We start from the raw sequence: 25,530 nt of genomic DNA, 5'->3' as shown, positions 1-25,530 counted from the left end.
CAGTGTAACTGTACATGTCCTGAACAGTATGAAGACATTATATCTTGCTGTCTCAGAACAATACACAACTGTAATGTTCTCTCTGTTTGGTTGATTCGGGCTGTCGTTCAAGCCATCCTCCAATCACGATCAGCCTTACATGATAAGGCTATTTTCACTCTGTATGTACAGTACTCTCTGTATGTTGTAAAAACGGTTCTGGTCAGAGAAGAACACTAAGCGAGGGTGAATGAGGTTGACAACGGCTCAGTTGGAGCACCACGCTTTAGTTACCTTTACATTCTGGGTGGCCTGTTGCAGGTGAGTGCTGGAATACTTTGACTGTTACACTTTATTTTCCAAACACTCCGATCCCTCACTGTAACGCAACACCCAGGAAGCTATATTAAGTAGTCACACACGACTGAGACACAGGCAGTGACTTTCTGCTTAGAAACAGTGTTTTTTTCTCTCGCTAGTCACATCTTTTCAGTGACGTTTTCAAGCACGTTGCATAGAGAAAGTTTGTTTAAAATATGTGTGTTGTAAGGCCAGAATCTGAATGGGTGATGACACGGCTAGGCCAGTCAGTGCTTGGCTATAGACATCATACTGCACAAGGCTTTACAAGACCATAGCCCTAGAACAGTTCGAACGGGGGAGGGTAGATTAGAGAAGATGCAAAATTTGTTCGAGGAAAACGAAAGTACGCCACTGCGACCTAATGTAACTGATCATTTATCTGATTTCGATATAATTCGTGAATTTTCATATTTAGTTTGGTGATTTCCGATTGTTGTGTTGCTCTGTAGCGTTCATCCGGTGAAGAGAGTTCATATTTGTGTTATTGTACAGCCAGTGCCGAACTGTTATGTGTCAATAAGTTTTAAGGTGGACGCAGCTGGGGATGAGAGGGCCCTGGCATTCGAGCTGGGTATCAGAGGTATGTTTGAATATGTAGTCTAGGCTATATGCCGTCATGACAGAGAACTTGTTGGTATTTTAGCCCTTATCAAAATCACAGTGTCGTTTTCACCTAAACCACTCAGTCATCCAGTGTGAGGTTTGTATCAGTGTATCGCCGCTCTCGAAGTGGTCAGCGTGGTGCTTTTTTGTTTTTCGTGAATTATTTAATGTCTTCAATGGGCTTTCATTTATAAACGTGTTGTTATAATCGTAAATTCCATCCCTCAAAGCCGTTTGGTGTACATTTTAAGTCATTGTTCGGTAAAAAACGACCATGCAAAAGACTGAGACAACATGTACGACATGGTAAAGCGAGAGTATTTGCATTCCTCTGAGAAACGGGAGCACTACCCCTATGAAATGCACGGCTACATTGTTACTAAACGGATGATGGCAGCGTTCGATTGCGTGAAAACAATCAAATTAGTGAAGTTTGGTTACAATTCCATGGATGTTTGTCACTTGTAGTCGCTCGTGGCCTTTTGGAACCATTGCATGTTTTGCATACGACACGTTCAGCAGGCGGGCTGGAGCAATTTGAGTGAGAGCTAGCAAGCTAACAAGCTACTTTTATTCCTAGTAACTGGTAGGAAATGGTGACTATGATGCCAATTAAACGTATTGCCGCAAATATCTGGACGGAAAATCCCTAGTTTAAGTAATGAAAGGTGCCGATTTGTCCATGTGGAATACCTTTGTCAATGAATGCATACGAGTTTGACAGGAGTGAGATTTATACTTCATTTTCCCCAAAGCAAGATGGACTCTCATTCGCTTGTCTATCCTTTCAGACCCTAGATCGACATTTTGCATAGATGCTAATGTGAGCTTCATACTAAGGACTTTGGGTTAGGTAAACAAAATATTAGTTTATACTAATTTATGAACAATGTTGCTCATGTAATGTTTACGGTGGGTTCACTTTATTGATTCATTGACAGCCTAATCGGGTTTACAGTCAGCACCGGTCTTACCAGAAAATAACCGCTACAATAGTAAGGTATAGCCAATCTTTTCGACTGAACTGTATTTACCTGATATTGCGTATTTTATTATGTACTGAGCGTTAACTGCTCTATTGTCTACGTTCCTGGGTTTCTGAAAAGAGCCCATGTACGATGGACTGCACAGATTTGGAATCGACACCGTGTTTCAACAACAACAAATAATGTCCCACAATAGTTCGAAGCCTAATCACATATTGAGGACTAGACTACACACCCGTTTTAAGTTATTGTCACAGTGATGATTAATAAACATGTTTACTATGGCTATTGAAGAATAAAACTAGAATCCTAGCCTCTGTGGTTCTTTGGTGCGTTAACCAAGCATTGCAAATGTATCGCTTGACTGAGAGCAGTGTCTTGTATTTTATAGGTCATCATCATCGCATGACAAAGCCTGACTGACAGATTCATCTTCATCTTTCAGATACAGCTTTTCCATAGTCTGTGCCTAAGTAAGTATGCCTGCAATCCATCCCATATCCTCCAGGTCAAGGTTTCTTCTCTTTTGTTTACCTATTTGTCAATTGCCCATGGTATCCACTCATTGATATGCCATAATGCCTCATGTTATTATACCCTCATATTAACAATATAGCCTGTGTCTCATCATATTAATATTACATAATTGATTGTTATACCTGATTTGAGTGTAAGCACAATAATCATTTCTATGGTTATGTCAATAATTGCGCAGTGTCATTGAGATATAGCCTTCTAATTAAGATGATTTATGTTTCCAAATTACACAATTACTTTATTTAAGAGTAATTCCTACAATCCTGTGGTTGCATAACCTGCACACTAACGAGCTGATTCAACAATGGTGAAACAGTGTGACTCGGTCTCAGGTGTGTATGCACACTATGCATGCCTCCCCCATAGCACAACCCTCATAGGGCTCTGAGCTTGTCTCGACCAACCTGACCAGGAAAAACGCAGGGCCCTTGTTAGGTCACATGGTAAGGAAAAACTCAGTGCCCAATTCTAGTACATGATTTGTAGTTGACGCTTTAATAGTATGCAAAGATTCAGATGTTCACTGCGTAAAAGAGACTGCAAACCAGTTTGAACAAAGTTAAAGGTTATGCAATGCCTTCAAAAAGTATCCACACCCCTTTACCTTTTTCACATTTTGTTGGTACAAAGTGGGACCTTTTTTGTGGGTCAACGATCTACACAAAATACTCAAATGCTTTGCACACCGCAATTGTACAATATTTGCCCATTATTATATAAAACAAAAAAATGTCATGTTGATTATGGTTAGACAGTCGATTTTAAGTCAAAGCTGTAACTAGGCCACTCAGGCACATTTAATGTTGTCTTGGTAAGCAACTACAGTGTGTATTTGGGCTTGTGTTTTAGGTTATTGTCCTGCTCAAAGGTGAATTTGTCTCCCAGTGTCTATTGGAAAGCAGACTGAACAAGGTTTTCCGTTAGGATTTTGCCTGTGCTTAGCTCGGTTTTCTTTTTATTCTAAAAAAAATAAAAAATAGACCTAGTCCTTGCTGATGACAATCGTACTCATAACATGATGCAGCCACCACCATGCTTCAAAATATGAAGTGGTACTCAGTGATGTGTTGTTGGATTTGCCCCAAACTGTTTTTTATTTATTACCTTGATTTAACTAGGTAAGTCAGTTAAGAACAAATCTTTATTTACAATGACGGCCTACCCCAGCCAAACCATAACCCGGACAATGCTAGGCCAATTGTGCGCCGCCCTATCACACCCGCCCAATCACGGCTGGGTGTGATACAGCCTGGAATTGAACCAGGGTCTGTAGTGACGCCTCTAGCATTGAGATGCAGTGCCTTAGACTGCTGTGCCACTCAAGGCAAAAAAGTTGATTTCTTTGCAACAGTGTTTGCAGTATTACTTTAGTGCCTTATTGCAAATAGGAAGGACGCCTGTATCTTTGTAGTGACTGGGGGAATTTATACACCATCCAAAGTGTAATTAATAACTACACCAGGGTTATTCAATGTCAAATTATTATTATTTTTTACCCATCTACCAGTAGGTGCCCTTCTTTGTGAGCCAATGGAAAACCCCCCTGGTCTTTGGTTGAATCTGTGCGTGAAATTCACTGCTCGACTGAGGGACCTTACAAATGATAGTATGTATGGGGTAGCCATTTGAAAAAAAATGGTAAACACTATTATTGCACACTTTTACTTCTGAACTTACACTGAACAAAAATATAGTCACAACATGTAAAGTGTTGGTCCCATGTTTCATGAACTGAAAAAAAAAGATCCCCAAAATGTCCCATATTCCCCAAAAGCTTATTTCTTTTGAATTTTGTGCACAAATTTGTTTACATCCCTGTTAGTAAGCATTTCTCCTTTGTCAAGATAATCCATCCACCAGACAGGCATAGCATATTAAGAAGCTGATTAAACAGCATGATCATTAAACAACAGTCACCGTTGTGAACAGAGTGCCCCATGGTGGGGTTATGGTACTGGCAGACAAACAACGAACACAATGGCATTTTATTGATGGCAATTTTAATGCATAGAAATACTGTGACGAGATCCTGAGGCCCATTGCCGTGCCATTCATCCGCCACCATCACCTCATGTTTCAGCATGATAATGCACGGCCCCATTTCACAAGGATCTGTACATAATTCCTAGTACATAATTCCTAGAAGCTGAAAGTGCCCCAGTTCTTCCATGGCCTGCATACTCACCAGACATGTCACCCATTGAGCATGTTTGGTATGCTCTGGATCGACGTGTACGACAGTGTGTTCCAGTTCCCGCAACTCCGCACAGCCATTGAAGAGGAGTGGTACAACATTCCACAGGCCACAATCAACGGCCTGATCAACTCTATGTAAAGGAGATGTCGCGCTGCATGAGACAAATCGTGGTCACACCAGATACTGACTGGTTTTCTGATCCACGCCCCTACTTTTATAAGGTATCTGTTGACCAACAGATGCATATCTGTATTCCCAGTCATGTGAAATCCATAGATTAGGGTCTAATGAATTTATTTCAATTAACTGATTCTTATATGAACTGTAAGTAAAATCTTTGAAATTGTTGCATTTAATGTTTTTGTTAAGTATATTTGGGCTTGCCATAACAAAGGGGTTGAATAATTATTGGCTCAATACTTTTCTGCTTTTCATTTAATTAATTTGTCCCAAAAAATAAAAACATAATTACACTTTAACACAAAACACAACAAAAAGGCTGTAACATAATGAAAACATTTCATGTGGAGAAAGTTAAGGAGTGTGAATACTTTTTGAAGGGACTGTACATGTAACATTTCCACATGCAAATAGCACAAGATGTCAATTATAGTAGTAATGAGGGATAACATTGCACATGAAGATTTGTGATATACTAGCACTCTAATCATTGTTGTTAAAAGACAAATGTCTTTTTGTTTATTTTATCACTTTGTTACTCCACAGATATGAGAAATTTATCAAGATGTTATATGGTGGATTAATGGGGCAATCTGCAGTTGCTACATTCGTTTTTGGACTTTTAATTAATGATATGTACCAATTGATTCTTGAAGAAAATAACAAATGCCTCATGGGAGTTAAACTGTCTTCCCCCATCAGAACCCAAAATATAAGCATGTTTTACGCCAATGTTTGTAAACAAAGTAAATGTGAACAAACCCTGTAAAGCCTCAAAATGGACTGACCATCCATGTTGATATGGATCGTTGGTCAATGCATCTATCTCTATCCATGCATTTGAGTGGTTACATTTCTCCCACCCAGTCCCTCAGCTTTTTACTGAAAGACTGGTGGGAAAGACTGGTGGGAAGCCTGCTCTCTTATTGTTTCAACTGTGGATTGCTCCTATTAAGGAACTTAGAGGCAAGTATCTATCAAAGTCCTGAGGTGTATACTCCGATGCTAGCTAGATCTATTCAGGATTTTTTTTTTTTAAATTTTTTAAAAGCTAGCCAGCTTCAGATTCACATTCCAATGGGCTTCATCCATTTTTAGGAAGGTGGATATTGATATTGTACCTGCCGCTAACGCAAGCCAGGTTTGTAACCGCACGTGCATAGCCCAGCGAGTCGAACACCAAACTCTTAATTGAGACAATTCTGAAGCCGCAATCCAAGAACAAGTCAGTGCCACATTTAAATCTCTAAATCAATATGAAAGAAGAGTTATCCTGCAAATGAGCTATTAGAAGTGCTGTCCTTTTATTTATGCTCATCATTCTTGACGTCTTTGGTCTCCTTATCAAAAGCAACCATTTTTCCCACTGCTATTGATAAAATGATTTAAGTCATACGAAAGCTTTTTTACTGCACATGAAGTTTGAAATACATCCTGTAATTGCTAAATGTATAGTGTGATAGGTATTTGAATAAGGGCAATTCCACCACTTTTCAACCTCATTTTCATCATTTCCAGTACAATACCAGTGTCTACATATGTGAAAACAGTGCATTTCAAAAAAAATATTAAGCTTAAAAGTTCTACCCGATGACATCATCAAAAGCATGAGTTGGCGCACACCCAGATATAATTATTTAGTGTAGAGGTGCTGACTAACAGCAAATAAAAAGTAAGGTATAAAGAGAGTCTCTATCTAATATATGTATGTGTGTGTATTTAACCAGTCAAAAGTTGACACACCTAGTAAAACCAGGGTTTTTCTAAATGTTTTACTATTTTCTACATTGTAGAATAACTTAAATAGCGAATGGAGGACGCTTTTCCCCGTGATTTATTTCCATGCCAGCCAGTTAGACTATACTCCTCTTTTCAAGAGAAGCAATGTGCTTAATATTAGGAAGGTTGAGAAATAAATATAGTAGGCCTAGCCTATAGAAAGCTGATGGGATCCTCTTTTTAATAGAGGCCCATCACTGTTTTCTAACGCAATTGCATAGTCTATGGCAGTGGTTCTGAATCCTGGTCCTGGGGACCCAAAAGGGGTGCACATTTTTGTTTTTGCCCTAGCACTACCTTATTCAAGACAAAGTTTGAGTTGATCATTTTAATCAGCATTTTAAATCAGCTGTGAAGTGCTAGGGCAAAAGCAAAAATGTGTACCCCTTTGGGTAGCCAGGACCAGAATTGAGAATCACTGGCCTATAGAAATGTTGCCCAACATGAGCTCATGGGCTCTTATGAAGTGTTTGGTTAGATTTTTGATTACGTTTGCATTGATATCAGGGTGATTTGAGAGACAATAGAGTGCTGAGTACCAGGTAATTAGCAAGTTTGGTAGGCTACTAATGACGTCAGCCACATCAGAGCTTGGAGAAGCCTAAATACCGTGACTAAACGGTCACATCGAATTAGACTGCCATACTCGTGACCGTTGTTGTGGTGGTAATACGGTCACCGTAAGTATTTGGACAGTGACACGTGTTATGTTTTTGGCTCTGTACTCCAGCACTTTGGATTTGAAACAAATACATTTGTTTCCCTGAAATGGGGGTGGGGGCGAGAACTACAGTATGTACAAAAAGTGCTGTAATTTCTAAACAGTTCACCTGATGTGGATGAAAATACCCTCAAATTTAAAGCTGAGTCTGCAGTGGTGTAAAGTGCTTAAAAAAATACTTTAAAGTACTACTTAAGTCAGTTTTGGAGACATCTGTACTTTACTATTTGTATTTTTGACAACTTTTACTTCACTACATTCCTAAAGAATATGTATATACTTTTTACTCCATACATTTTCCCTGACACCCAAAAGTACTTGTTACATTTTGAAAGCTTAGCAGGACAGGAAATTGATCAAATTCACACACTTATCAAGAGATCATCCATAATGCCTCTGCACTGATGACTCACTAAACACATGCTTTGTTTGTAAATGAGTGTTGGAGCGTGCCCCTGGTTATCCATAAATTAAAATATGAAAATTATGCCATCTGGTTTGCTTAATATAAAGAATTTGAAATGATTTATACTTTTGATACTTAAGTATATTTCAAACCAAATACTTTTAGACTTTTACTCAAATAGAATTTTACAGGGTGACTTTTACTTGAGTCATTGTCTATTAAGTTATCTTTTACTTTTACTCAAGTATGACAATTGGGTACTTTTTCCACAACTGAGAGTCTGCACCTTAAACCTCAGTCGTTGTAGTGTTTCAAATCCAAAGTGCTGGAATACAAAGCCAAACATGTCACTGTCCAAATACTTTTGGACCTTTAACAAAATATATATTTTTCTATGAATAAAATATTTGAGGGCAGTGAAAAAATATTAGAAATGCATTGGACCCAGCTATCAATTACATGTATTTTTCCTAAGTATTGAATACAGTAGTTCATTTACAGAAATTGAAGGATAGATACTGCATACCCTTTACAGTAGAGTAAATACACACAGATGTGAGTTAATCTGATCAAATGCTGTGGTATTACAACCTGCCCTAAAACACAGACTTGTCGTCTTTTGTCAGATTTGAGGTTTTCTTGCTATACCCAAGTATAGAAGTGTAGAATCTAATGGTTGTCAAATCAAATTTTATTGGTCACATACACATGGTTAGCAGATGTTAATGCGAGTAGCGAAATGCTTGTGCTTCTAGTTCCGACCATGCGGTAATACCTAACAATTTCACAACAACCCATATGTAAAATGTATGCCCACATGACTAAGTTGCTTTGGATAAAAGCATTTGCTAGATGGCATTGCACCACACACGCAAGAAGTCAAAACTATTCTGCAAGCGTATATCTACACATAGAATTGTGCACTCCATTGACCACACCCTGGCCACAGTGATGATGCCATCAGCCAATTAGAGACATGGGCAGTCTGGTGTTCAGTCTCAAAGTGCTTTTGAAATGGCAGCCACAATTTACTGCTAATTCTGTATCTTAGTACAAAACCGAGTGACCTTACCAAGCGATTTTGGCCTTTTGGTATAATATATTGGTTTTGGAAGGACAGTCACAGGGACCAGCGTTTGAGCCCTCGTCAGGGTGTCTAATTAAAGGGATCACTTTTTCATGACCTTTAACCTTTAGTCTCTGTTACTACTATGGCCAACACCAGCAGTTGCTCAAGAGACTAAAGAATTCAGTCAATTAATCAATCCAATGTATTTGTATAGTGCTACTTACAAAGTCATTGATCAGTGCGCTCAACAAAACCCAACACCAAATGCTCAGACATGAATTTCCCCTAGGTAAAGATCTGGCATCTGCTACCCCTCCCCCAATCCTAACCTTAAAGCGACAATCCATATTGGTGAAACTGCGTGTCCATTTGTGATATTACAACAACAAAGAAGTTACTGTAAACAACAAATACTGTTGCACGGGCGATAGAGCACAGTATGTATTGCACCTTTTATTTTTTTAGCATGTTGCGTGATGCTCAGCTCAGCAACAAAACCAATAACTGTGGTGGAGTGGCCAGTGACGCTGTTTCGCAGATGCTTTAAGCATTATTGGGGAAAACTGACCCAAGATCAGTGTCTAAATGGAACTTGATCCTATGCCACAATAAGTTGTGAGTGAACTCTGACTATCTTTCTCCCCCCTCCAGGCTTGGCAGCGCCATGAAAGGTGGAGGAAGGGGTAAGGAGCCTCCTGTGGAGGTGGAGGTGAGCGGCAAGCGGCCCAAGCGCAAGTGTCTACAATGGCACCCGCTACTCTCCAAGAAGGCCCTGGACTTCTCGGAGGAGGAAGAGGAGGAGGACGAAGAAGAACTGGAGAAGGTTAGCGTCTTCTTTTGCAGATCTGGGGTGCATTCAGTAGGCACGTTTTGAAATGATAAAAACATTTGTTATTGGTCAAGTACAGATAGTTTCAGACTAATATTATTATTATTATTATTATTATTATTATTATTATTAATACCTTTATTTAACTAGGCAAGTCAGTTAAGAACACATTCTTATTTTCAAAGACTGCCTAGGAACGGTGGCCTTGTTCAGGGGCAGAACGACAGATTTTCACCTTGTCAGCTCGGGGTATCCAATCTTGCAACCTTACAGTTAACTCGTCCAACGCAATAACGACCAGCCTCTCTCTCTCGTTGCACTCCACAAGGAGACTGCCTGTTACGCTAATGCAGTAAGGTAAGTTGCTAGCTAGCATTAAACGTATCTTATAAAAACCAATCAATCATAATCACTAGTTAACTACACATGGTTGATGATATTACTAGATATTATCTAGCGTGTCCTGCGTTGCATATAATCTGACTGAGCATACACGTATCTGACTGAGCGGTGGTAGGGAGAAGCAGGCGCATAAACATTCATTCAAACAGCACTTTCGTGCGCTTTGCCAGCAGCTCTTCGTTGTGCGTCAAGCATTGCGCTGTTTATGACTTCAAGCCCATCAACTCCCGAGATGAGCCTGGTGTAACCAAAGTGAAATGGCTAGCTAGTTAGCGCGCGCTAATAGCGTTTCAAACGTCACTCGCTCTGAGCCTTCTAGTAGTTGTTCCCCTTGCTCTGCATGGGTAACGCTGCTTCGATGGTGGCTGTTGTCGTTGTGTTGCTGGTTCGAGCCCAGGGAGGAGCGAGGAGAGGGACGGAAGCTACACTGTGACACTGGCAATTCTAAAGTGCCTATAAGAACATCCAATAGTCAAAGGTTAATGAAATACAAATGGTATAGAGGGAAATAGTCCTATAATTCCTATAATAACTACAACCTAAAACTTCTTACCTGGGAATATTGAAGACTCATGTTAAAAGGAACCACCAGCTTTCATATGTTCTCATGTTCTGAGCAAGGAACTGAAACGTTAGCTTTCTTACATAGCACATATTGCACTTTTACTTTCTTCTCCAACACTTTGTTTTTGCATTATTCAAACCAAATTGAACATGTTTCATTATTTACTTGAGGCTAAATTGATTTTATTGATTTATTATATTAATTAATATATTTTGGTCCTCCAATAATCGGTATCGGCGTTGAAAAATCATAATCGGTCGACCTCTATTTCAGACCTACTGAACATGACCCTGGACTTCCAGTCTTTAGTCTCTTGGCGTAGTCCCACTTGACTATTTCTCCATGATACATGTAGTTCACTGTAAATGATGCAGTGACCTTTGACTCCGGTATAGAACCACCAGCCTCAGTACTTAACCCCCTCTATGAAATATCTCTCCATGGCTGGATATGGGGTCAGACAGACAGTGCTGGTCTGAAAGGATGTGTGAGGCTGCTGCAGCCATTGGATTTGAAGTCACTCATTGTTTCTGATCATGTTAAAACAATTTGTTTCTGGGTTAGGGGTCAATTCTTAATTGGGAATTGCTGATTAATTCCCATTCAATTTGATATACACTGAGTATACAAAACATTAAGGACATTAAGGTCCATGACAGACTGACCAGGTGAATCCAGGTAAAAGCTATGATCCATTTTTGATCCATTTTCAATCTGTGTAGATTAAGGGGAGGGGACAGGTTAAAGGAGTTTTAAGACTTGAGACATGGATTGTGTATGTGTGCCATTCAGAGGGTGAATGGGCTAGACAAAATATTTAAGTGTTTTTCAACGAGGTATGGTAGTAGGTGCCAGGCGCATCGGTTTGAGTCTGTCAAGAACTGCAACGCTGCTGGGTTTTTCACGCTCAACAGTTTCTTGTGTGTATTAAGAATGGTCCACCACCCAAAGGACATCCAGCCAACTTGACACAACTGTGGAAAGCATTGGAGTCATCGTGGGCCAGCATCCCTGTGGAACGCTTGACACTTTGTAAAGTTCATGTCCCGACGAATTTAGCCTGTTCTGAGGGCAAAAGAGGGTGCAACGCAATATTAGGAAGGTGTTCCTAACGTTTTGTACACTGTGTATAGTAAATGGGTTGTTCCACCAATTTAGGGGCCTTTTGAGTAGTGTAACTTGGTGAAAAAAGTTTTATTTCACCTGATTTCTACATTCTGTCATAAAGAGCACATGTTGAACTTAATAAAAAAACATGTTTTCCCATCTCAAGAGGTTAAATAAAAAGATTTGTATATTAAATGACAAATAAAGTAACAGGGCTGACGATTTCATCTTAAATCATCCATGAAGCCCCTTGTGACTGGGGGAATGGAAGCTTGTTCTTTGCAACAGGGAGGGACAAGAATGTAATTGTTAGTACATTTCTTCTAGCATGTCTATCTATGGATAACAGGGTTGATGTGGTTGACCCGCTCAGCTTTCCACCACACAACACCAGACAAATCACCAAAAAGAGTAGAACTAGCTCAACTGCTTTTACACTATGATTTGACTATAAGATGTTCAATGTTTCTTTTGAAAAATATATTTTAAAAGCAATAGTTTCAACCATATTAAAACAAGATTTAAGTTCAAATAACAGTGACCCCAGTAACCCCCCCCCCCCCTATTCAGACAGTCCTAGCAAAATTCTTGCTTGAGAAATTGGTCTTTGCTACGAAGCTATTTTCGTTTTAATAAATAATAATAATCAGTAAGGTACTTAATTGTGATCCAGAAATGATATTGAGATAAAAATGGCTGCATTGGAGCTTTATTTATTTATTTATTTATAAAAATTATTTAACCTTTATTTAACTAGGCAAGTCAGTTAAGAACAAATTCTTATTTACAATGACGGCCTACACCGGCCAAACCCGGACGACGCTGGGCCAATCATGTGCCGCCCTATGGGACTCCCAATCACGGCCGGTTGTGATATCTTTAAAAGGTCTGTTTAAAATACAAGATTGAGGTAGGGTTCTTTTAAGTGTTTTTTTTTGTCCCCCCTCCAACTTATGCTTTGGCCACAAAGGAGTATAGGACATGTCAACAACAATTATTTGTGTATGATTTAACAGAATATTACCTTTTTTAATTTTTTCAACAGTTACTTAATTTCTGAATCACCATTTTTGATAACTAGGTTTGTATGTAGTCTAGAAGTATTCACTTTCATTTTCTGTCATATTTAAAAAAGGTCAATCCATTTGAATTCAATCGCTTTTTGACAGCACCCCATTTTGATTTAAATGAAACCATTGCCCAAATCTTTGCCCATTGTAGAAGTGCTCAGAAAGTAACTTTTTGGAGCTGAATGGCAAAACATTCAAGAGATAAGGGTGCTCAAAGTTGACCTATTTTGCATACTCAACCATGATATGAGACATCCATGTCTTCACCACTGGAAAAAATAAACAGTTAATTTAAACGCTTACAAACAGTATTGTCATACTATTTTATAATTTCTTGAAAAACAGTTTAACAAATTGTATTTTTTTTTATATACCTAAATACAATAAAATAATGATGCATATTTGCATATGTTGTAGCTTAGACCCTTATTTTAGATCTGAGGTTGTGTTGTGCCCACCTTAGTTTAAGATGCTCCTGAATACAGTGTGGATGTTATGTTTTGGCTAATACATTTACTAAAATGGGAATAAAATTGACATTTCAACTCGCAAATTAGTACAGCAAAGATCAATGGAGGTCCACACCAGAGAATGTTGACTTGCATGGGAATATATGTTTTAAATTATACTCTCAATCCTAGAAATATAGATTATCCAATAGACATGACCATTTTAAGTTGACATTTGACAGTGGGTGGACCGGTTGTCATCTTTGTGGTAGTAATTAGAAGTCAAAATGTCAATTCAATTTAAATTTCAATGGTGTACTAAATTACAGTGGTCTGAAGGGTAGGTCCATTCTATGAAATCTATTTCTATGATTTGAAATGACACCCACCCTGTATTCAAGAGCAGATGATGTAAAGTAGGGTCTAAACTACAACATACACGAATATGAAACAAATCTGAGTTTACATGGTTTTTTAAATCATTTACATTTAACTTTTCAAATGATGAAGACATGGTTGTCTCATGGTATGGTGGGGAATGCAAAATGGGTCAACTTTGAGAATTGTTATCTCCTGAATATTTTGTCATTTAGGTCCAAAAAGTCACTTTCTGACCTCTTCCATGGGCAAACGGGTATGGAAAGTTTGGTTAAAATCAAAAGGGATGCTGTCAAAAAGTGATTGAATTCCAATGGATATACCCAAAAAGGACATTTTGAATTATTCCCAAAGAAATATCAACTGAAACAATCGAGCCTTACCATTGTTATGATGATGATGATCGTGGTGGGAGTAGAGATAATAAAGATTGAAATATCTATCACTGATGCATCTGTCCACAGCCATTGCTGGTCAGGGAGAGCCGGGGGCCGGAGGTGGCATGCGGGGGGCCCATGGAGGTGGAGGAGGACTCTTCAGAGCAGCGGGCCCGCCGACCCATGAACGCCTTCCTGCTTTTCTGCAAGCGCCACCGTTCACTGGTGAGGCAGGAGCACCCTCGGCTGGACAACCGTGGTGCCACCAAGATCCTGGCTGACTGGTGGGCTGTGCTGGAGCCCAAAGAGAAACAGAAGTACACGGACATGGCCAAGGAGGTGAGCACCACCAAAACCCTGTTCTGGAACTATCAAATGTTTCTTATTCTCTTCGGGGGCGAATCCTAACTACATTTAAGTGTCATTTTTACATCAATGTATGACTAAGTTAAAATTTGACTTAAGTTAGGATTCGCCCCTTTCTGTTTCTCTAAACAGACCATTCCATTTGATTTTGTCATTTGAGGAGAGTACTTTTTAAATTCAGATAATCTTTCCTCATGGACTGGCAGAGTTCAGAGAGAATGAACACCGATTTGTGTGGTGTGACAAGCAAATGAGCAGATCAAGCGCTCCAACACAGGATCACAAGCAAACTAATTTGAAAGACTATACTGAGACAACACCTCTTCAGTATGTTCTGCATTTTGCTAGAGTAGGTATTAATTGCTGTGTCTTTCTTTTGCTGATAACCATTCTGGCTTTGTGTCGTCTTCCAGTACAAGGATGCCTTCATGAAGGCTAACCCAGGCTACAAGTGGTGCCCCACCACTAACAAGCCAGTCAAGAGCCCCTGCCACACTGTCAGCAACGCACGCAAAAAAGTGTGGTCTTTCCCTTCCAACTCCCCTAAGGGCTGTGCCACTGCCAAGAAAGTGCCCAAGACTGACAGCACACCACAGCTTAATTTCGCCATGGCAGGTGCGTCAAGTGATACATTTCTGGGTAAAACAGCTTATAAAATATGAATGTCATGTCTCAGCATAGCAGCCACTGAATTAATGTCAAATTAGTAAAGATTAATCCCACCTTGCCTTCATTTTGTGCCTTCCCAGATCCCACAAAGATGGGTGGCCTAAGCATGCTACTGTTGGCTGGGGAGCATGCCCTTACTGCCAGAGAGGTATGTCACATACTGCACTGAACAAAAATATAAATGCAACATGTAAAGTGTTGGTCCCATGTTTCATGTGCTGATATAAAAGATCCCTGAAATTTTCCACGTGAACAAAAAGCTTATTTCTCTAGAATGTGAGCCTTTCTCCTTTGCCAAGATAATTCATCCACCTGACAGGTGTGGCATATCAAGAAATTGATTAAACAGCATGATCATTACACCGGTGTAGTGGGGACTATAAAAGGCCACTCTAAAATGTGCAGTTTTGTCACACAATACAATGCCACAGATGTCTTGTCTCAAGTTTTGATGAAGTGTGCAATTGGCATGTTGACTGCAGGAATGTCCACCAGAGCTATTGCCAGCAAATTGAATGTTAATTTCTCTACCATACCATAACCCCACCGCACCATGGGGGGCAGGCATAAGCTATGGACAACAAATACAATTGCATTTTATCGATGGTTATTTGAATGCACAAAAATACAGTGACGAGATCCTGAGGCCCATTTCTTTTTAAGGTATCTGTGACCAACAGATGCATATCTGTATTCCCAGTCATGTGAAATCCATAGATTAAGGCCTAATTTATTTATTTATTTAATTGACTGATTTCCCCAAATGAACAGTATTTCTGTAAAATCAATGAAGTTGTTGCATGTTGCATTCATATTTTTTTTCAGTATAGGTCCTGGGCTGTAGTGCAGCAATTCACCACCAGGGGACGTCAGAGTTCTATGGGTTTATAAAATAACATAAAGGCCCGGTCTAGTGGTTTTTCAACTCCTCAAACTGAGTTTATCCATGTTGTGCAACAACTTTAATCTAGAAATCATTGTTTTAGTGGAAATATATCTGAAGGACTTAAGTCATTCTCTCATTTGTTGGAAAAGCACTGTAAGATGCAAATTCAAAGATCACATTATTCAAATGTTTGTGGTGAATGTGTGAATTTAAGTGTGAATTGAACCTCCACAGATTTCATCCAGTTCTTCAAAGTCTGGAGCCACAGATGTCACTAAGCACCCTGAGAACTCCTCCCTATTCCAACTTGCTGAGGTAAGACCACATAGAATGGGATGGTTCTCTTGAACGTCTTGTAACACTATTTAGTAGGCCTGTCACGGCAACCGCAGTCTGACACAAGTTTGTTGATTTTATGCCAATATGCATACATGTATAAAAAATAGCCTACATTACATTTATTATCTATTTGCATAGAAATGGTTCAGTTTGCTCTTAAAGTAACCCTACCATACCCAACACACCAAATATGCCACAATCATAACGTTCCCTAAAATGATGGCACTACTATGCCTTTTCTGTGACCTATCCTGCACTGACTTTACATCAAGCTGCAATAGGGAAAAGGAAGTGAGGCTCATTCCTATTGAAATGGGTCAGCCAACCCTCCATTTTGTGTCCCTTTCCAGCTCTCCTCCAGCACGCTTCAGCCCAGTTTAACGGACACAGCTGGCAAGGGGAAGCCCTTGAGTCGGGGGGACCAAGCAGAAGTGGGTATTCTCAGGAAAAGGCTATTTGTGACCACATCTTTTAGCTCAATGTTATTAATCTGTAACGTTCATAGGCGAGGTGCCAACTGCTCAGCATGCTTACATACTGCATGAGTATGTCATTTTATCATTCTACATGCTATTTTAATGTGCTATTAAGTAGTTGGTTTTTAAACCGAGTGGGGTACATTCCTGCTTACTGAAATCCACATCAACAAAATTAAAATCTGCCAATACTTCTACTATTGGCTCTTCCTAATGTGTGGGCATGCCTTAAGGGAGGGCACAAATGAAAGCATTCAGTATATACCTACCATAATATTTAGTATACACAAGTCACAAATATGAACATACCGGTACATAATCCCAGGATCTTTATCCATTTTCCCTTCCCATTTTCCCCCAGACGTGGTCTGGCACCTCACAACAGGGAAAATCTGACGCACCCAAGATCAACGTCAAGGCCCCTCTTTTTCAACTGGCAGAGGTACAGTCATTACACTGTCTCAAGTCTGCCACTCTGCACAACTACATGTGCTTTATAGTATTGTCTTTACTATGCAAAGTGATGTTTTGTCTAATTATCCTCTTGTTATCAATTAAAGCAGATCTCCTCTGATTCAAGCCAGTCGACTGCACCGGAGGGAAAGCAGTGTAGCCAGTCGGCTCTCTTCCAGCTCGCTGAGGTACTGCAGGCCCTCCATCACAAAACCTTTAAGGGTCCATTTAAGCCCATTTGATATTACTAAAATCTTCGAAAGCCCTATAGTGGAAATGACTAATAGTTATCTCCAGCACTTTCACAATGATGTGACTACTGAAATGTTAATTTATGTGCACTGTTGTGTTTGGTATAGATGTGTTTGGCCTCCGAGGCAGGGAAGATGGAGACACAGGACGATACCTGTGCCCCACACATCAAAACTGAGACGGTGGTCAAGGAGGACACTGGGGGCAACATCACCGATTTTCCTCTTTCCTCTCCCCCATCTTCCTCCACTTCTTCCTCCTCCACGCCCACCAATGCCAGTCCCCCGCTGCTCAGCGGCCAAGCGGCCAGCGTCAAAAAGAAGAAGAAGAAGAAGAAGAAGCAAGAAGCTACTGCCAGAGAGCCACCCAAAGCGGTGGACAAAGACAAGATCCCTCGTCCGGGCTCGCCCAAAAAGACCCTCAAAAAGCGACCATCGTCTGAGTCTGAGTTGGAGAGCCTCCTCTACACTATCGAGGCAGTGGCTAAAGGTGCCTGGGGCGACGCCGAGGAGGATATACCCAAGAAGAAGGCTAGCACCGCCGTCATTACCATTCCAAGAGAGCCCAGCTCACCCAAAAAGAAGTCCAAAGCCAAGAGGCCCCTGAAGGCTAAGGAAGAGGATGAGATGGAGGAGGACAAAGAGGATGGAAGTCGCACAGAGCTGCCATCGACAGTGGAGACGGCAGCGAATCTAGCAAGCCCCAAGACAGAGGCTGAGGAGGCCAGCATCGGCAGCAGCCCCGCAGGCACGGAGAAGCCCACTGCCCCTCCCAGCCCCCCGCACAAAGTCGAGGAGAAGCAGAGGGAAGCGGAGGCCAACGCTGAAGGGTGTGGCTCCAGGAAGTCTGAGAGAAGCTGCAAGGGGGCGCTGTACAAGACCCTGGTGTCGGAAGGGATGCTGACCTCACTGAGGGCCAACGTGGACAGAGGTATGTATTAGTAACCCCCCTGCCCAATCTCCACAATGACTATCAATATGCTGTTGTTTTACACCCATTCCGAGCAAGTTTCTGTGTTTTAATTTTAATTTTACAGGTGGCTCCTCTAAACTCTGTGTTTGTATGTCTGTGTGTGTTAATCAGGCAAAAGAGGCTCTTTTCGAAGTGGATCTGATGAAGGGGGCTGGACTGACGAGACCTGGGCTTTCTCACAGATGGGACCCACTAATCCCAAGAAGCTAAAGAAGTCAAAATCCAAAGACGAGACGGCGCCAGGGTGAGTTCCCTGTCCAAGAACATTTTACCCCAAAAAGTGCTAGGTTTTATCACTGAAAACTGAATGAAATATGACTAGTGGGAGCAGAATATAGCGAACGAACAATAAGCCCGTTTGACAAGGGGCACGTGCATCATGCAAGGATTCAAGTTTGCACTAATGGCAGTGGAGATTGGCTAAGTGCGTTCGTGGCTTGATGCTCTTTGCATTTACGCCACAAGTCTGTTTTGTTTATAGACTATTAGTGAATTGTTGGATGTGGAAAATACATTATTCTTTCAGTGTCTATTTAACTCGCTCTGCTTTCTTTGCGGTGTAATGGGGTCCTCTGTGTGCAAGTTTACATCCGACTTTGAGGAATCCCTGAAGAGAGCAAATAGGCCAGGTTAGGTTATGGGCACTCCTACGTGTTTGAAATATTAATGTGGGCACCTCCATAAGCGTTAACAATAATGTTGGTTCGTCCCATTCATATTTTTAGGGGTTTTCAAGGGTCAATGTTTAATGGGTCAATGTCCTGCTTGAATGACATGGATAATAAGCCACTTCGTAAAACGGTTTATAACGCTCAGCAATCGAGGAACATAGCAACAGTGGGCCTTAGTTATCCGATCAAGGCACACTTAAAACACACGCAAGAGGGAACTTGAAAAGGTAATATTGTGTTGGCATTTCTATCAAAATATTAAAAACAACAGTGACAAACAAATGACAACGTGTTTCCGCAAGATGAAAGCCTTCATGAAGAAAGTGGAGTTGAGCATGTTCCCAACCCCGTATCTAATCAACAACATACCTTTGCAGTTTGGGGAAACTGGAGGAGGAGTTTGAGAAGAAGTTCAACAGCCTGCCGCAGTACAGCCCTCTGACGTTCGACAAGAAAAGCACCATCGTCACCAAGAAGAAAAAAACAGACGTTAGCACCGCACCGGAGGAACAACCTTCAAAACCTGCCAAGGGTAAGCAGAGAATGTTACTGGAATGTTCACAAAAACATTTCAATATGTTTTGACAGAAGCCATCCCTCCGCATCCCATACCGCTCCTGTCGCTCCTCGCTTTCAGGAACTTGACCACATTGTTACCATTTAACATGGCATGCAATGCTTTTGTTTCTATTTTTGTTTATCTTTTTTTTGTTATATCAGGTCCATCTTCATCTCAGAAAAAGACTTTATTCCACAAGATTGTTAGCAAGTACAAGCAGAAAAAGGAGAAACCCAATACTGTGGACAAAGGTGAATTAGAGCATCATGTAATGCGTGTGGATTGTAATCCAGTTGTGAATGTTCTTGGCATGGTATTTACACATAGTTGGAGATAATGGACACATTACTCAATTTAAGTACCAAGTGTTTTTATTTCACATTGAATTTAGACACGTGTAAAATATTCTCTCTTTAGTTGTTGAACAAGTTTTAAACTGCAAAGTGAGGAGTAAATAAATAGTGAGCCATCTAGCAGAAAAGGGTCTTGGCCAAATCCATTTTTTGCAGTCAATTCAGGATTTACACATGAATTATCTTGGAGTTAGGTGCCCAGATCTCAAGTTAGAATTTTGGTTCAATAATTCTAAAATGAGTGGGTCTTTTCAAATGTTATCCCCTCTCAGACATAGCGATGCATAGTGACTCCCCCATGTCAGACTCTGCTGCCAAGGCCAAGCAGACCCCCGCCCCATGTGCCACCGCCACGCTTTCCCCAGAGGCCATGGGAACTAGCGCTAGCATACCGGTGGGCAGCCAGAAGAGGAAGGCTAGGAAGAGCAAAATAACCCACCTGGTGCGCTCGGCCGACGGCAGGGTGTCCCCAGCAGAGGGTAAGTCTTTCCTAACAGGCAATAGTTTATTCTGTATACTGTATGTGAGCTGGAAAACGCCAAATGAGGGATTAGCTGTGCATGCCATTTTGAGAGGCCATTTTGAATGACAAAGCATCATGGCATCTGCTTTGGTCCGTTTTATCACAGAGGACAAAGTCAGGGACCTGACCCCGGAGCAGGACGACAAGCCATTACAACGAGAGACTTTATGCAACGAAACAGGGTGCTACAGTGCACCCAAGCAGGAGGAAGCAGATAGAAGCAGTGCACCCGAAGTCCTGCCCGCCTTCTTTAGCCTGTCTGCCCTTGCCGAGGTGGCAGCCATGGAGAACATTCACAGGTAGGCAGCCAGAAATATAGGAAGAGGGACTCACCTTTGCTTCAAGGAAGCTGTTCCTTTTCAACTTTTGTTGAAACACTTACATTTTTCTCTGTACGCTTTGAACGTGAATGCGCTATGTTTTATTTTCTATGAATTTGTGTCCTTAGATAACCAGGGAGTTTCACATCTAATCTATGACCTTAAATTATCAATCAAGTACAAGGGAGGAGCCAAAACACTACTTCACTAAGCAGACAAAAAAACATCCGAACACAAATGCCAAGAACAAGAGGTGCATACCTTGATTGGTTGACCTTTACCAACTTCTCTTCCTCCTGTACCAGAGGCCAGCGTGTGATTGGCGACAGCCAGAAGGAAATGGCCCAGACCCCTGTCCTCATCTCCTGCGCTGATCAATGAAGTGGATCAGCCACCCTCCTGCCTCCAGCAAAACGAAATGGACGCTTGCGTGTTGTGTGCGTTTTAACTTTTAACCTCCGACTCCTCATCCTGTTCTGGAAGGAAGGAGATGGAACGTGACTTGTGGATGGATCCCTCTGTGGTGAATTAGCTAGAGCTCTGGTCTGAGGGGAAAAGCGGGGTAAGAACCCCCCCCCCCCCCCTCCCTTCCACTCACCTTCTAAGTATTCTCCTGAACCCTTCCCTTGGCAGTAGGATGTCGCCTCCCTCCTCTTCCTGTACGGTCCTACCTACTTAGAGTACCCTGAGGAAGGCAGGTTGTGTTCACATTAATGTGTAATCTTTGTCCGATATTACGCCATTTTAAGGTCAAGTTTTGCGAACAAAAATTGCATTTCAAAAAAAAGAAAGGAAACCTACACACGGTCAGCTTGACCACTTGTAAGAGAACATCTTCCCCCTTTCACACACTGTTGCAAAGTCCCCTCCACCTAGCATACCTCAATGTAGGGATGAGTCGAATCTTGTGGCTTCCTGCACACCTTCCTGCTTGAACAAATTGACACAGCTTGGTAGATAGTCCTTTGTGATTTATTTCATGTGGCACCCTCATTTTGATTTGCCTATTTAGTGTGGTCTAGAGATAAAGCAGACCTCTTAACCTTCCACACCATGGTCAAGTATTCCATATTACTCCATCCCTTGCCTTCCCACCAGCCTAGCAACTGCTACTACGGTGATCTTTTTAACCTTCATTGTCAGTTTGAACTCAACACATTGAGGCTCTTGCATTTGAACTTAAGTTAACGTTTAAGCTTAGATGGGAGGCCTTTGGTTAGCATGTTGTAAGTCTGAACCTGCCTGTTTTACCAGGCAGTTGGTCCCCTACAGTGGGGCTCAATTTGATAAGAAGCAAAGTTACTGACAGTATGGACGGTTCTCCATGGCCTTAACTCTCTCATTACGACGTTGGCCGTACCTCAACCACTGCCATCCCATCCACCGCGCAACCATTCACATGAATCTTACATCCGTTTGAATATACTTGAATGATGAAAATGCATTTTGTGTCAATACTTGATCTTATCGCAGTCTGCGTAGCATCTACAAGGCTAATCCAAATGTGTGCTACTAGTTTCCTAAGATAGTTTTTTAACAAAGAACACTGCACTAACGTAGGAGGCGCTTTTAAGATGTAACTTTTTCTCAGTAGGGCAATGTGTTTTCCCTGGTCTCGTTTTGTTTTTCCTACTAGCCTTTGAGATTTTCTTATGCCAAGTAACGGTCCACTCTTAGGCAATGAGAATAATTAAGGTTTTGCTTTTGAACGTATGTTTTTCAGTAACAAGACAATTGCTTTTAATGCTTTGTTTGTTTCTTTTTTTATTTAGTTAAAAATTTCGTTTTTTTTGTATGTTCTAACCGAGGTAGAACAGGCTAGCATCCATTCCATATCCAAATAGCTGATCCTTGTGTCCATTCTTCTGTTTACAGTGTGTGAGCTGTAGTAGGGTTGGGGGACTCTTGACGTCTGCACTGGGTGTAAGCTAATCAGATGGAAAAAGCTGTCTCAGGCTTACACAAGTAGTGCAAGCCAGTTCCAAGGTTGAAGAGTCCCCAATGATATGTCCTCCATGAAATTATCATTATGCTATATTATTATGACTCTTTTGTTTCTAAGTTGACCAATGCTCTTTTTCTTAGGTCTTACATTCAGCCATGCTTCTTCTCTCGCTGTTGCTTTTTCTTTAAGTTTATTGCTCTTTTTATATTAGATTCTTCTCCTTCACGTAAGTGTATTATGATGCTGTTGAACTAGATTTTTTTATTTTTTTTATTTTATCTTGTGTTCCCAACCTCGGTTTTCTTTTCCTGAGGCCTAGTTTACTGGATTAAGACTGTTGTCAAAAAAGCTCATACACAAAATAATGCATCAATGCTTACTGTACCTGTTAAGCAAATGAGCACTGAGATGAGATGCACTGCTTCTAGAAGGGTAGTTTCCACCTGTAGTTTCCAGAGTTTGTGTTCTTAAAGCAACTGCATTGCCATTTCTGGGCTACGTCTGAATGATGTGTGCCGTCAGGGCACAACATGAACTATTTAAAAAGGCTATTAGCTCAACCCTATTATTGTCCAATGGTGGTACTTAGTTTTAGCCATGGGATTATAATGCCACAAAGTAGAATATATTGAAACTATATTAAATATATCCTTACAAGTCAGGATTGGACTGACTTGTAGGGATACGAGCAATGCTGTATTAGTTTATTTATCCCTAAAAGCGGGCAAATGGACTGTAAACAAGCAGACCTAAATCAGGACTTTCAAACTCCCAAGCTTGAAGGAAAGCTTTAAAACAAACATTTAAGACTTAAATATACTGTATATATTTTCCAGGTTTAAGAGAAAATAAATTGAAGGGTGACTAAAGTCGTCCAAGCAGTAAACTACGCAGTTCTTCCACTGATAGACAGCAGTGTTGTTCTTTCACACAAATGAAGCAATTGTCTTCCCCAAAAAGAGCGACAATGTACATGCTTGTAACTAGTGGTTTTGAGACATTTGCCAAAGAAAAGGGAAAGTTGTCTTTTAAATGAAAATTCTGTTGAAAACTAAGCTTAGCATAGCAGTTGCACTGCATTTTCTTGGTGTATAGATCTTCAGGTAACAAATGTATTATATCAGCACAACTAATCCTATATATCTGATGGGTTTCCTAAGACTAAAACCCCAAGTGGGAATGGTGTACATTGTACTGGCACCTTTTTCAATGCCTCTTTTAATAGACAATATTTGCACCTTATGATCCAAACCAAAATGATATCATGATGATCTTTAAAAATGTAATATCATTAAGTGAAATTAAAAGATTACACAGGTATTTATGTCCATCTTATGACATTATGCATTGAAGTATTTTGATCTAATTTGAGCATTTTAGAATCAAGTCGGTAACCAACCCCACACATCTTCAAAAACAGCCATAATATATCACCCTCAACCTTTTCTATTTAGAAAATGCCTCTATAAAATTCCTATATTATTAGTTATTGAAATGACTATAGACTATATCCTTTTGTGCTAGTACTGTCTCTTGAATGTAATCGATTTTGTACATGTATTTTTCTAATTCAATTTAGGTCTTGACTCTACTGTGTATGTATGCGATGGTGGACTGTTTCCACAGGTGAATAGTTTGTTACAACCTATGGTCCTCATGACGATTCAGCTGCTGTGCTGGGAACTCTGTGGAGGTGTGTGGAGTTGTAAGTCATTGTGACTTACCTGCCAACGTCTGTTAAAGTTATATATGAGAGAGATTTTCTTTTTGTTTGTAAGGGACCGTGTCACCCCGGACGGAATTATTTGTTTCTTCTCTGCAGTTCAATGAGGCTCTCACTTCAGGAAAGGGTGAAACCAGGGACACTCATGCAATTACAAAGAACAATTGCCAAACCCTCTGTATTCAAGCTTATTTATTACAATTTCTTTTTTATAGCTGTTCATTTAGTTACAAAAATAGAAAAACTGAATATGCACCCAGATTTAAAAAAAAAAAAAAAACTTTCTCCCTTTACAGGAATGTAGATCACGGCTTCCCTTTTGTTCTTCTGAAGAGATGACGCCAGATCTTAAGTATGTTTCCTCTGATAGCTTGTATAATGTGTGCTCAATCTTATTTATGTTAATAGTACTGTATCATGACATGTATGGACTTGATTGTTACAGCCCAGTTGTTCAATGCAGCCTTGCCTTACTGGAGCCCCTGCTTAGTGAGGGATCCCTTAGCCATCGCCCTCAGCCCCTTTCACTGAGTCATGTCATAACACTGTCTGCCGACGCAACTATTATTCCTTGAACACCTATTAAAGTAACCTATATTAAACCTTTTCATCTCACCACAGTCTCTTCTTCGACATCAAAGTGTGATTTCTGGAATCTGTTTAACATTTGCGTTACTCTGGTAATTGTTTAACATAAGCATTCTGTTGCGGCACGGCGCTCCAACTGTTTGATCTGGCTACATTGGGGAACTCTAGCATAATGGACACTTTAATGCAGTTTCGAATAAATGTATGTGACAATTCTCTTCGTCTTCTACTCATTCTGGGATGTGAATAACCACTTGATTAACCTTTATCCCAAACCCCCGATACATTTTTGGATTCCTCTGATCACTGTGACGCCACCTAAAGGTGCTGCTGCATGGTCATTCTGACGTCTGCATTGGCCGTGCAACATTTACGATGATATGGGCTCTGCAGAAGTCAGGGTATTCATACTTCTAGCGCTTCGATGAGCAGCATAGC

The 25,530-nt window shown here is 40.6% G+C and overlaps 1 protein-coding gene across 8 annotated transcripts; it reads left to right on the top strand.

The window, feature by feature from the left end:
• The first annotated feature begins 146 nt into the window (after window positions 1–146).
• Window positions 147–25,106, top strand: LOC110537642 (BBX high mobility group box domain containing). 8 transcript variants are annotated; one of them, XM_036937621.2, is made up of 17 exons: window positions 163–300; window positions 2,323–2,404; window positions 9,472–9,643; window positions 14,085–14,336; window positions 14,777–14,978; window positions 15,113–15,180; window positions 16,153–16,233; window positions 16,608–16,688; window positions 17,095–17,175; window positions 17,297–17,374; window positions 17,546–18,368; window positions 18,522–18,654; window positions 19,459–19,613; window positions 19,802–19,891; window positions 20,266–20,472; window positions 20,623–20,815; window positions 21,142–25,106. In XM_036937621.2, the coding sequence occupies exons 3-17, from the start codon at window positions 9,485–9,487 to the stop codon at window positions 21,215–21,217; spliced, it is 2,679 nt and encodes an 892-aa protein (XP_036793516.1). In that variant the 5' UTR covers window positions 163–300; window positions 2,323–2,404; window positions 9,472–9,484; the 3' UTR covers window positions 21,218–25,106. The 8 variants fall into 8 exon arrangements, with proteins under 8 accessions (XP_090048671.1, XP_036793516.1, XP_090048669.1 ...); XM_090192543.1 differs by having other exon boundaries at window positions 20,965–25,106; XM_021623835.3 differs by having other exon boundaries at window positions 17,294–17,374.
• The last annotated feature ends 424 nt before the right edge of the window (window positions 25,107–25,530 follow it).

The sequence above is a fragment of the Oncorhynchus mykiss genome, chromosome 12, assembly GCF_057628025.1.
Source record: "Oncorhynchus mykiss isolate SJ-2025 chromosome 12, ASM5762802v1, whole genome shotgun sequence".
Classification (NCBI taxonomy): Eukaryota; Metazoa; Chordata; class Actinopteri; order Salmoniformes; family Salmonidae; genus Oncorhynchus; species Oncorhynchus mykiss.
This window is presented reverse-complemented; position numbering and strand designations above follow the sequence as displayed.